This window comes from Chiloscyllium plagiosum, unplaced genomic scaffold, assembly GCF_037043375.1.
Source record: "Chiloscyllium plagiosum isolate Xiang-an unplaced genomic scaffold, Cpla_swu_hap1 HiC_scaffold_14, whole genome shotgun sequence".
In the NCBI taxonomy this organism is placed as follows: Eukaryota; Metazoa; Chordata; class Chondrichthyes; order Orectolobiformes; family Hemiscylliidae; genus Chiloscyllium; species Chiloscyllium plagiosum.
The window spans coordinates 72608210-72621944 of record NW_028270152.1 but is presented as its reverse complement, the minus strand read 5'-3'; the positions used below and the strand labels follow the sequence as shown (position 1 = coordinate 72621944).

Below are 13735 nucleotides of genomic sequence, written 5' to 3'. Positions count from 1 at the left end.
CATTATTTCATTTCTGAAGGCTTCCCATTTTCCAGCCGTCCCTTTACCTGTGAACATCTGCGCCTAATCAGCTTTTGAAAGTTCTTGCCTAATACCATCCAAATTGGCCTTCCTCCAATTTAGAACTTCAGGTTTTAGATCTGGTCTATCCTTTTCCATCACAGTTTTAAAACTAATAGAATTATGTTCGCTGGTCCCAAAGTGCTCCCCTACTGACACCTCAGTCACCTGCATTGCCTTATTTCCCAAGAGTAGGTCAAGGTTTGCACCTTCTCTAATAGGTACATCCACATACTGAATCAGAAACTTTTCTTGTGCGCACTGAATAAATTCATCTCCATCTAAACCCTTAATACTATGGCAGTCTCAGCCTATGTCTGGAAAGTTAAAATCCCCTGTCATAACCACCCTATTATTCTTACAGATTACTGAGATCTCCTTTCAAATTTGCTTCTCAATTTCCCTCTGACTATTAGGGGGTCTACAACACAGTCTCAATAAGGTGATCATTCCTTTCTTATTTCTCAGTTCCACCCGAATAACTTCTGTGGATGTATTTCCAGGAATATCCTCCCTAAGTGCAGCTGTAATGCTATCCCTATACCTGCCAGTGCTTCCTTTCACCCTAACAGGAATATACTTTCTCTGGACTCTCATTATCTCATTTCTGAAGGCTTCCCATTTTCCAGCCGTCCCTTTACATGCGAACATTTGCCCCCAATCAGCTTTTGAAAGTTCTTGCCTAATACTGTCCAAATTGGCCTTCCTCCAATTTAGAACTTCACCTTTTAGATCTGGTCTATCCTTTTCCATCACTATTTTAAGACTAATAGAATTATGGTCGCTGGCCCCAAAGTGCTCCCCTACTGACACCTCAGTTACCTGCCCTGCCTTATTTCCCAAGAGTAGGTCAGGTTTTGCACCTCCTTTTGTGGGTACAACCACATCCTGAATCAGAAAATTTTCTTGTACACACTTAACAAATTCCTCTCCAATTAAACTCTTAACACTATGGCGGTCCCAGTCTATGTTTGGAAAATTAAAATCCACTAATATAACCACCCTATTATTCTTACAGATAACTGAGATCTCCTTACAAATTTGTTTCTCAATTTCCCTCTGACTATTAGGGGGTCTATAATACAATCCTAATAAGGTGATCATCCCTTTCTTGTTACTCACTTCCATCCAAAATACTTCCCTGGATGTATTTCCAGGAATATCCTCCTTAAGTACAGCTGTAATGCTATCCCTTATCAAAAATGCCACTGCCCCTTCTCTCTTGCCTCTCTTTCTGTCCTTCCTGTAGTATTTGTATCCTGGAACATTAAACTGCCAATCCTATCCTGAGCCACATTTCTGTAATTGCTATGATATCCCAGTCCCATGTTGCTAAGCATGCCCTGAGTTCATCTGCCTTCCGTGTTAGGCCTCTTGCATTGAAATAAATGCAGTTTAATTTATCAGTCCTGCCTTGTCTCTGCTTTGTCCCTGCTGCCCTGATTGTTTGACTCACCTTTGTTCTCAACTGTTCCAGTCTCATATTGAAATCTTTCCTCACTATCTCCCTGGGATCCCCCCCACACCCCCTCCACCTTATTAGTTTAAATCCTCCTGAGCAGCTCTAGCAAATCTTCCTGCCAGTATATTAGTCCCCTTCCAATTTAGGTGCAATCTGTCTTTCTTATACAGGTCACTTCTACCCCTAAAGAGCTTCCAATGATCCAAAAATGTGAATCCTTCTCCTGTACACCAGCTCCTCAGCCATGCATTCATCTGTTCTATCCTCCTATTCCTGCCCTCACTAATTCGTACCATCCGGAGTAATCCAGATATTACTACTCTCAAGGACCATCTTTTTAAATTCCTGCCTAACTCTCTGCAATCTCCCTTCAGAATCTCAACCTTTTTCCTTCCTATGTGCTTGGTTCCAATGTGTACAATAACCTCCTGCTGTCCCCTCTCCCTCTTGAGAACATTCTGCACCCTCTCTGGGACATCCTTGATCCTGGCACCAGTGAAACAACACACCATTCTGATTTTTCACTGCTAGCCATAGAAATGTCTGTCTGTATCTCGGACAAGAGAGTCCCCTAACACAAATCAATCACTTGGAATCCGAAGTACCTCTCATTACATTAGTCTCAATACCAGAAACTTGGCTGTTTGTGTTACATTCCCCTGAGAATCCATCACCCCTTAGATTTCCCAAAACAGCATACTAGTTTGAAATGGGGATAGCTACAGAAGACTCCTGCACTACCTGCCTACCTCTCTTACCTTTCCTGGAGTTAACCCATCTATGTGACTGTATCAGCGACTTCCCCCCCCCCTTCCTCTAACTGCCATTCATCGCATCCCCTTGCTCTTGCACATTCCTCACTGCCTCTCCCACCCATCCATTCGATCTGATAAGATTCGCAACCAACGGCATTTATTGCAAATATAATCCTCAGTAAACCGTAAACTCTTCCTAAACTCCCACATCCAACAGGAAGAGCATATCACTCTACTCAGAGCCATTTTTGCTTCTTTCAATCTACAAACCCAGAAAAGAGCACTGTCTTATTCCTCTACAAAACACCATTATATAGCTTATATTTTAAGTTTAATCAAGAGACATAACTCAATAAAACATATAATCAAGAAAAAATCCACTCTACTCCCTACTGCACTTATTTTAAGGCCGTGCTTAAAACCACTTATCTGCTTCTGTGCTGTGACCGCTCCCCAATTAATTAGAAAACAAACTTAGTTATGTACAATGATAATATGTCCTCGTGTAAACCTCTGAATAGTTATACACCAGTCAGCTAAACCTTGATGCCAATTATGTATTATTTGGGAAAATGTTCTGAGAAACAGTATAAACTGTGTGTTAAAATTACATAAGTTAATTAATGATAGTCATAGTCAGTAACCGAGATCTGCAGCACAGAAAAAGGCCCTATAGCCCATCAAGTCCATGCCATTCAAAAACTACTGAACTAGTTTAATCCCATTTTCCAAAACTTGGCCAAAAGCCTTGTATGTCTTGGTACCACAAGTGCATATCTAAATACTTCTTAAATATTGTGAGGGTTTCTGCCTCTACCATCCTTACAGGCAGTAAGTTCCAGATTCCCACCACTATCTTGGTGAAAATATTTTTCCTCACATCTCTTCTAAACCTTCTACTCCTCACCTTAAACCTATGCACGTTGTCTTGATACTTCCATTAAGGGGAAAGGTTTATTCTTGTCTAGCCTATTTATATCCTTCACCATTATACACATCTTAATTATGTCAACATGGATTTGTTAAGGAAACGTCTGGCTAACTTGATTTAATTTTTTGAGGAGGTAACAAGTATGAGAGTAGTATATTTGATTCATCAGTTCATGCACAGCTTTTGACAAGTTGCCACATGGTAGACTGGTCAGAGAAGTAACACGCATTTGACCCAAGGAAAAGTAGCAAGTTGAATCCAAAATTGGTTCAGTGACAAGAAACAAAGGATCATAGTTTTTAAATTTTTTTTAGATTAGATTGTTTTAGATTACCTACAGTATGGAAACAGGCCCTTCAGGCCAACAAGTCCACACCGACCCTCTGAAGAGTAACCCACCCAGACCCATTCCCCTATCCTGTATTTACACTTGACTAATGCACCTAACACTATGGGCAATTTGGTATGGCCAATCCACCTGACCTGCTCATCTTTGGATTGTGGAAGGAAACCGGAGCACCCAGAGGAAACCCACGCAGACCCAGGGCAAACGTGCAAACCCCACACAGACAGTCGCCAGAGGCTGGAGTCGAACCCGGGTCTCTGGCACTGTGCTAACCACTGAGCCACCATGCTGCCCAATAGTAAACAAATGATTTTGACTTAAAGATTATTTGTTATGGGCTCCTTATGGCTAAGTACTGGTATCCTTGGTTTTTGTTCGATACTCTAATGATGTAGGAGGCACGATTAAGAAGTTAGAATCTTATAATTCCTACAGTGTGAAAGCAGCCCATGTAGCCACATTGACCTTCCGAAGAGCATCCCACACAGACCCAGCCTCCCTGCCCTGTAACCATGCACTTCCCATATAAAATCCACATAGCTTGCACATCCCTGGACGCTATGGACAATTTAGCATCACCAATCCACCTAGTTTGCGCAACTTTGGACTGTGGGAGGAAATCAGAGCACCCATAGGAAAGCCATGCAGACGTGGGGAAAATGTGCAACCTCCATGCAAGCAGTTGCCCAAGGCTAGAATCGAACCAGTGAGACAGCAGTGCTAACTACTGTGCTGCCGTGCCATATAAAGGAAGTAGTAATGGAAGCTTGTCAAAAAGGTACAATGATATTGTAAACTACATATCAATTGGAAAAGTCAGATGGACAAAGATTGTGTAAGGGTGAGTTTAACCTTTTATTTTCTCTTAGACTAGATGAGGCTCAAGTTTCTTTGTTTAAACATTCATACATGTTAAGAAATTGACATGCAGCTGAAATTTTTATCACAAGGTCAAATGTTTTATCCTAATTTTACAGACAACAAGCTTCCAATTGAGTATTTCTACAAATAATAATTTCTAATCAAATTGTTGCATTTTACTCACTCCTATCTCTACTCAAACATTTTCATATAGTTCACATTCCAAGCTAATGTATGTGATTACATTAACCAATCGTATTTGAACTAATACACATGGTTGTATTATCCAGTCATATCATTACATTTTTGCAGTATGTGTTTTATGATTAAACCGACATTGTCTATTTTTCCTTTCAGCCCCTCCTAATGCCTACACTGTCAATTTGTCCTCTCAGGTAGTCTAGATAAGTAGTTCCTGGAACATTTTGGGGATAGTTTCTTAGAACAACATGTTGCAGTGCCAATCATAAATCAGACAGGATTATGAGACAGGATTAATTAATGACCTCACAATTATGGCATCCTTGGTAGCAACAGTCATAATATGACTGAATTTTACATTCAATTTGTGAGAGAGAAGAATGGAATGTTACTATTTTAATCTTGATTCAGGGTAATTATGAAGATTTTGAAGCAGAGCTAGTTAAAGTGAACTGGCAAATTGGTCGAGGGATCTGTCAATAGAAATGTAGTGAAGATGTTCAAGGGGATATTTCAGAATACACAAAATATTAAGAACAAGGAGCAGGAGTAAACAATTCAGCCGTTTGAGCCTGCTACATGATTTAATTCGATCATGGTTGATCTCATCTCGGCCTCAATTCCATTTTCCTAGCTGCTCCCCATAATCCTTTATACGGTGACGAATTGAAAATTTTTCTACCTGATCTTTAAATTTATTCCGTGCTTCAGCATCCATGTGATTTTGTCAAAGAAATGTTAAAGACTTTTGGGATTAAACTAGAAGAGTTGTGGTTCAATACACTCATGAAGATGTTTTGGGCTAAACAGGATGTTTCAGCCGAGAAACATTCTATGAACATGTTGGTGCAAGTTCTTTCTAGAGTGGGTGGGATCACGTTCTTTCATGTTTTGTGTCTATATCTGGCTAGTCTGAGCTTTTAAGAAAGTAGGTGACATTCCTGGAAAAATGTATCTAAAAGAGAGTTGAGAAGCTATAACATTCAAATGCAATATTTTAGTTAATTATTCCATTCAGTTCTGAGTTGAAGGTGATTCAAATCTGATATTATACATACACCAGAGGGACATGAAAACCATCAGCTCTAGTCTCCAACCTTTCAGGACTTATATACAAAAAGTAACAATGTTTAATTTTTCTGTTTACACTGATAGCTGAATAATGACCTTCACCAGTAAAGTGCTCCTTCTACTGCATTGACTTTCCAATGGTGGGATGACTTTATTTGTCAAGGTCACTATGATCAACTTTAAGCATTGTAGGTATTTCTTGACTCAGTGCTGGTATGTGTAAACTCATAGTTTTAACATCATGCAGTAGTAATGTGATTAATATCCTTGTCTTTGCTTAATTTTTGCTGCCTGGAAATAGCACCCAGCTCTTTGGGCCTTATCCTAGGTAAGATTAAAATACCCAAGATTTTTTTAAAATGTTACCAAAATGATAGCAGGTTGTGCTTGGGGAGGTTTGCTGCAGAAGGGAACGTTCACAACTTTCTTTTTGCTTGTACTCACAGTTTATTAGAGAAGATTGAACAAGAAACATGGAGAGAAACTGGTGTTTCTTTCGTATTGTCAGTAACTCGCCTCATGGAGAGACTGCTGGACTACAGGTAGATGTCTGTCTGTGGTTGCGGTGCTAGGGAGAGAAATTCATGTTTGTGAAATCTAACTACAACAATGCTTACTTACTGCTTAATTCTTTATTTTATGATCGAGTTGATATGCTACAGTCTTGCCTCCTGACAAGACTGCTATCCTGTCTTTGTTTCCCATGATTCAAAAGAGCCTTCTTTGGGGATGCAAGGCTCCTATACCCTGACAGTCTGGTGGTGACTTTCACTTTGATACTTCTGAGTGGTTTGCTAAACCAATTCAGAAGGCAATTAAAGTCGTCAGCCATTAATGTAGAACACTAATCAGATATAGATCAGAAGAGGAAAGGGGTTTCTTTCCCTTAAAGTACATTCATGAACTAGTTCAGTTTTAATAAGAAACTGCCAACTTCATAGCCACTCTTAGTAGTTCCATCATTAGCACCATAATTTTTTAAATTTCCAATCTTATTCCTGACTTCAAAACTGCTATGATAGGATTTGAACATATGCTCTATAGGTTACCAATCCTAAATAAATAAGCCACAATATCACGATACCCTGTAGGGCTTTGATACTTATCCCAGTGAATAATGTCACACTCCTCTGTGCGTTACTAACAAAACAGAGGGATTGCTAAAGCATTGTTGCAAGTCTATCAGTGAGATGTATTTCCATGTAAAATCTGTCACTATTTCTCCCTTGACAAACTTTCTCCAAGTATTTAGATAATTATCATCAGTAGACACAAAACCACCCAGTAAAGAACATCCAAGTCTTGACTTCCAGTACATAGTGAAATAAATAGCTTGTGCTGAAAGATACACCTCTTCAAGTTTTTTCTCCATCTTTGTCCAGTGGTATTTCTGAGTGTGGAAAGCCTGTTTGTACCAACATCACTAAGGAGAGCATTGAATAAGGTTCTGAATTAATATCCCATGCCAGAGACTTCAACACAGAATCTAGGTTTAACACTTCAGTGTATTACTGAAGAAGTGTTGCACTGTTAGATGGTTGTCTTTCAATTGAGACATTCAACCAAGGCACCTTAGGTCCTCTCAAGTGGACATAAAAGGTCTTATGGCTTCAGAGCAAGATGGTTCTCCCTGGTGTCCTAGCAAACATTTATTTCCCAACCAACGTACTGAAACTAGTTATCTAGTCAATACATTGGTTTTGTTGGATTTTTCTGCACAAATTTCCTCATGCATTTTCTACATTACAACAGTGACTATATTAGAAGAACTTAATTAGTTATGAAATGCTTTGGGATGTCTAAAGACTATGAAATTAGCTAAATAAATATAGGTCTTTCTTTAGTTCATTGCTGCTCTTCTGGAGGTCAGAAAACCTTGAATACATCTCAATTTTCAACCGAGTATTGTAACAAAATTTCCAACCCCATTACTTCAGGAGCAAATTGCATGAAAGAAATAGCAAGTATCTCAGCAAGTAAAAGGGCTTTCTTTCCTACCAATAATCAAGTGAGTAAAAATGTATCCAAGTGAAAGAGTTCCCTCCTGTTAAGCCAAAGCAGCACCTTGAAAGCTGCAGTTATCCCTTGACTCAGGGAAAGAGAAAAAGAACTGAAACAGAAAACTGAGAACTAAATATTTAAGTATATTCAACATTTAGTATAGAATAGGCTCTTATTGTCACATGTATGCCATTGTAGAAGTACAGTGAAAATCTATTCCAATGGCTGTCTCTTATGGTGCCATCTTATGTACAAGTATCTAGGTACAAATCTTGGACACAACAGACGAATAAAAAGAAGTTTTAAAAAATAAGTTAGTAATAAGACGTCATTAAAGGATTGACATTACAGTAAGGTAAAAAAAAATCAAATTAACATTACATTGTAGCAGCTCAGCGCAGGGCTTCCGCATGTGGTCTGACCACCTGCACCAGAAGCCAGTCCAACAGCCATCCCCATTCCACTCCAGGCCTCCAGTCTGCTTTGTACCAGCTCCCAGCTGCTCCAAGGCAAATTCAGGACTCCTCCCCCGTACCGGTCTCCACCGAGGGCTCACTACCTGCTCGCTGCTCTGGGATCTGCTCTGCTCGCGCACTTCCAAGGCTCACAGCCCACACTGTTCCAGGACTTGCTGCCCTTGCTTTTCCAGGGCTTGAAGGACAAATGAGAAGGAAAAGGAGGTGAGGTTGTACTGATTATATGAGATGGGGTCATTACATTATAAGGGAGAATATCTGATCAGCAGAACAATGTGTGGAATCTGAATGGAACTGAGAAGCAGCATTGGATAGCAGGCTTTGATTAGAGTTATTAATAAACCATCAAATAGTAATATGGAGCATAGTAAAGCCAGAGGATGAAATAGCATATGCAACACAGTACTCATGGTGACTTAAACCTGCATATGGATTGGGTAAACTAATTGAGCTGTTGTGGAGAATGAGTTTCTGGAGTTCTTAGTGAGTTTTCTAGAGTAGTGTGTTGAAAAGTCAACTAGAGGACAGGCTGTTTTGGATCTTGTATTATGTAATGAAAAGGGCTGATGAATAATCTTGCTGTAAAAGAACCTTGAGGGATGACTGACCACAATATGATAGAATTTTACATTATATTTAAATGTGAAGTAGTTCAATCTGAAGCAAGGGTGTTCAATTTGAATAGGGGAAATTATGAAAGTATGAGGTATTAGTTAGCTGAGCTGGATTAGGGAGATATATTAAAAGGCATAATTAGGCATAGGGAATGGACCGTACTGGTGACAGTGGTAAGTTTGGGTAATAGTTAGGCATTCAAATCCTAATTTGAACCATCAGATTCTGAGGCCCAAGCTGCATCAACTGAACTGAGCTGGCAGCTAATTCAAGAAACGACTGTCCAAATGTGAGACTTATGAATGTCAACATCTTGTGAGCAACATCACAGCCATATTTGACCCTGTTCACGTATACATTCTAGTATGTCACTATTCAGTTATGATGAAAGGGATGTTTGGAAGGCAGGAACAGGATCCGATCATTCAACCTGTCGAACATACTCCAACACTTAGTTCAATCATGGCTGATCAAACACTCCAATGCCTTTTACCCACAGCATCTCTGTAACCCTTTTATGCCATTTATAATCAAGAATATATTACTGTAGATATACTCAGAGACTGAGCCTTCACAACCGCCTGGGGTAGAGAATTCTTGCTGTGCGTGTTTATGACAGCTGACCTATGTTTCCTCCAAAACTTCCTCAGCACGCATGCATCTTGATTATAATCCTGCTGCATGACTTCCGTTTCCAGAAACAATGAATTTAGAGAATGTACACACTCTTAACAGGATTTGCCAGCTATGCTCCAGCTGGGCTATCATTACAGGTAAAATACGTTTTGTGATGGCAGTGCAAACAAACAAATCCTAGAAACAGATGTGTGAAACCAGTATATTACATGACTCTAAATATAAGAGGCAATTCAGCCCATCATGTCCATACAGACTGTCTGCAAGAGCAGTTCATGTAGTACTGCTCCTTTGTAGACCTGCAGTTTTCTTTCTTCAGCTGCCTATCTGATAAGTCTTTGTAGGGCAAATAATAATTGTGGGGAACACTACCACAACCCACATCCAATATCTGAGCAACACAAGCTGACCAGGGACCCCAGAAATAAATCATGACTGCAGAGGTGACCTCCCAATTCTCCACATTTTAAAGCATCCATCAACATTCTGGAATTTTCAGAAGCACGGATCTAGAGGCTGACCTGCATGAATTGTGGCAGAGTGATGTCACACTGTCACAGAAGGTAAAGCAATAATGATGAGAAAATCTAAAAAGAAAACAAAAAATGTACAACTTCCACATGCCGTAGGAAAACAATTTTTGTTCAAGTCTGTAAACAACCTTGCCTTATATGTCACCAAAGTATATTGGTAAATAAAGGTGGGAATTTGGTATGACACTGCACAATGATGTACAGTAAATCCAAGGATAGTTTTCCCTTGAATAGCTTTCTTTAGGCAAAGAAAATTGATGACCTGAAGGCCGCTTTGAAAGCTGAAGCATCATTTTTATGTAAACCAACAATAAAAGATTTGCACTAAAGCATCACTTTGCATTTACTGCCATTTAGCAAAATACAAGAAGTCATTCACAGACAGTAAAGTAACTAAGGAAGCAATTAGTGTGGCCACTGACTCTTTATTAAAAGATTTTAAGAAGAAAGAAGAAATAATAATAGCAATCCAGAGCATGTCATTTGATGTTTCCACAATAGCAAGGCAAGTGGATTCTTTGTCTAAAGACGTCTTTCAGTAACTACAGGAGGATCTGGAAGGACTGTGAATGCTTCTCACTGTGGTTTGATGAATCCATACATAACAGACACAGCCCAGATGATTGTGTTTAAGGACATAACTAAAGTGGATCATCTCATTCTTTTGCCCATTGAAGAGAGAATAAGAGGTAAGGATAGCTACAATACATTCAAAAGAGATGTGTTTGAGAAAAACATTCCAGTCAAGAAACTGGTTTCCATCATAATTGATGGTGCACCAGCCATGCTTTGGCAGAAGAACAGGCTTTGTTATATTTTGCAGAAATTATCCTGATTTGTCAATTACCAATGTATAATCCACCAGAAAGCATTGGCAAGTAAAATTATGTGCTTTTCTAATTTAATGAGAGTTGTTAAGATTGTAAACTTGATGCTGCCTTCAGTGAACTAATCCTCTATGCTGTTGTGACATGATTAAGTCACAGGAAGGTCCTGCAAAAGTTTTTAGATTCTGTAGCTGATATTGTCACTTTTCAAAATCAACCAATGAAATGTGGCGTGAACTGTCAGACAACCTGTGTTTGCTCAGCTTCAGGCTCCTTATAGACAAAGTGTCAAAACTGAACAATCGAAATGCAAGCAGAGGACAAAGACATAACACACGTGATCAGTCCTGTGAATGCATTCAGGTTGAAATTAGGTTTGTGATCTTCCAAATTAGAATATAGAACAGTACAGCACAGTACAGACCTTTTGACCCTCTAAGATCAGATTAACCTGCATGTGCTGCATTGTACTATTTTCCATGTGCCTATCCAAGAGTCGCTTTAATGTCCCCAATGTATCTAACTCTACTACCACTGCTGGCAGTGCATTCCATGCACCCACCACCCTCTGTAAAGAACCTATCTCTGACATTAGATTCCCTACAGTGTGGAAACAGGCCCTTCAGCCCAAGAAGTCCACACCGACCCTCCGAAGAGTAACCCACTCAGACCCATTTCCCTCTGTCTAATGCACCTAACACTACGGGCAATTGAGCATGGCCAATCCACCTGACCTGCACATCTTTGGACTGTGGGAGGAAACCAGACTACCCGGAGGAAACCCATGCAGACACTGGGAGAATGTGCAAACTCCACACACAGACAGTCACCCGAGGCTGGAATCAAACCCAGATCCCTGGTGCTGTGAGGCTGTGAGGCTGCAGTGCTAACCACTGAGCCACCGTGCCGCCCCAAAAGTCTGATGCTTTACCGACATCTCCCTTAAACATTCCTGCAGCCACCTTAAAATTATGCCCACTCATGATAGATATTTCCACCATGGGAAAAAGTCTCTGGCTATCCACTCTACCTGCGCCTGTCATCATCTTTCACACCTCTATCAAGTCACCTCTCATCCTTCTTCGCTCCAATAAGAAAAGCCTTAGCTCCCTCAGCCCTTCTTCATAAGACATGCCCTCTAATCGAGGCAGCATCCTGGTAAATCTCCTCTGCACCCTCTCTGAAGCTATCACATCTTTCCTATAATGAGGCAACCAGAACTGAACACAATATTCCAAGTGTGGTCTAACCAGGGCTCTATAGAGCTGCGGCATAACCTCACGGCTCTTAAACTCAATCTCCCTGCTAATGAAAGCCAACACACTAAACACCTTCTTGACAACCCGATCAACTTGAGTGGCAACTTTGAGGGATCTATGGACATGAACCCCAAGATCCCGCTGTTTCTCCACACTGCCAAGAATCCTGCCTTTAACTCTGTATTCTACATTCAAATTCAACCTTCCAAAGTGAATCACTTCACACTTTTCCATGTTGAACTCCATCTGCCACTTATCAGCCCAGCTGTGCATCCTGTCAATGTCCCATTGCAATCTACAACAGCTCTCCACACTATCTACCAGTCTACCAACCTTCATGTCATCAGCAAACTTACTAACCCATCCTTCCACTTCTTCATCCAAGTCATTTATAAAAACCACAAAGAGCAAAAGTCCCAGAACTGATCCCTACAGAACATCACAAATCACTAAACCCCAGACTGAAATTTAAAAAACACTGCTACTCTTCCTGAGTCTGGAGTAAATACTTTTTTAAAAGAAAGAAAATGTGTTTCATCCAGAAAATCTGTGCGCACACCTGAGGACGTTAGCACAGGAATTCAAGTGGCAATTTCAGGAATGAGATATGATGGAAAAAAGTGTCATGTTTGTCTCAGGTCCATTCCTTCAAGATGGCATTGATAGGTTGACTACTAAATTCCATTGCATATTTGACTTCCAAAGTAGTGGAGGTACCTGGAGCAAAGGATATGGGGCAAAAACAAGAACAGGGTATTGAGTAGGATGATTATCTGTGATCATATTGAATGGTGCAGCAGACTCAAAAAACCAAATGGCCTATTCCTGTTCCTATTTTCTGTTTCTTGATGGAAGTAATTACTATTCAAACTGATATTGAGCTGAAAGTCTGATAAGGGTCATTGACTTTTAGACTGGGACTCCTAGAAATAGAGAAGTACTCACTCAACATACTCTGCTTTTCAAGTGAAAGCTTATTTTGACTCTACATACCTCTGTGATACAGGGTTATCTCAAATGAAGATAATCAAGTCCAAGTATATCTGTCTTGCCAATACCCATTTTATGGGCTGCATACAATTAGTAGTCTCAAACTACAACCCTACTTCAAGGCACTGGCAGATAATGTGCAATAACTCACTTCACAATGATACTTGGTGAGTAGAGGACAAAATTAGTCATTATATATACTTGGTTTTAGAGTTATAAAGAACTAAAAATAAACTGTTTATTCTATGGCTTCCTCAGGCTTGATCCTGGATTGCACTTAAATTCAAGAAGTGGTTTTATGCTTAAGAAGGTTAGAGAACACTTGTGTAGAGCTTAAAAGTATGAGTGAGGCGTTTAATTATATTGATTTAGATATTGAGCAGAGTAGGTCAGGAATAATCCTTATATCAACAGTCCTATTCAGAGAGTCCTACTTATACCCATGTCATTTGTATGAGGTAATCACAGGGGGATGATCATTCACCAAAGAAGAGGCAGACCAATTGCAAGCACAATTGACCAGTTGAACCCCTTGGGCTCTCCAACTAAATGATAGTTTTTGTTTATGTGTGATAATGAAACTCTCAAATTAGAGGATAGTTTAAAGAAGAATAGAACATGAAAATATTGAATATGGAGAATCACATGCTTAAGTTCTCATCCTTATGTGACCCAAAGATCATAAAACCTTAGTGACATTAATCTTTTCTT

General features: G+C 39.8%; 1 protein-coding gene across 4 annotated transcripts in view; it reads left to right on the top strand.

Annotated features, from left to right (window-relative positions):
• Positions 1-13735, top strand: part of dock3 (dedicator of cytokinesis 3) — a 980202-nt gene that overhangs the window by 816973 nt on the left and 149494 nt on the right. For 3 of the 4 annotated variants that reach the window (XM_043708483.2, XM_043708484.2, XM_043708481.2), the window contains exons 34-35: positions 5989-6015; positions 6134-6229. In XM_043708483.2, coding sequence (XP_043564418.1) covers positions 5989-6015; positions 6134-6229 — 123 coding nt within the window. The remainder of the gene's footprint in view (positions 1-5988; positions 6016-6133; positions 6230-13735) is intronic. The other variant, XM_043708482.2, reaches the window with a different exon arrangement.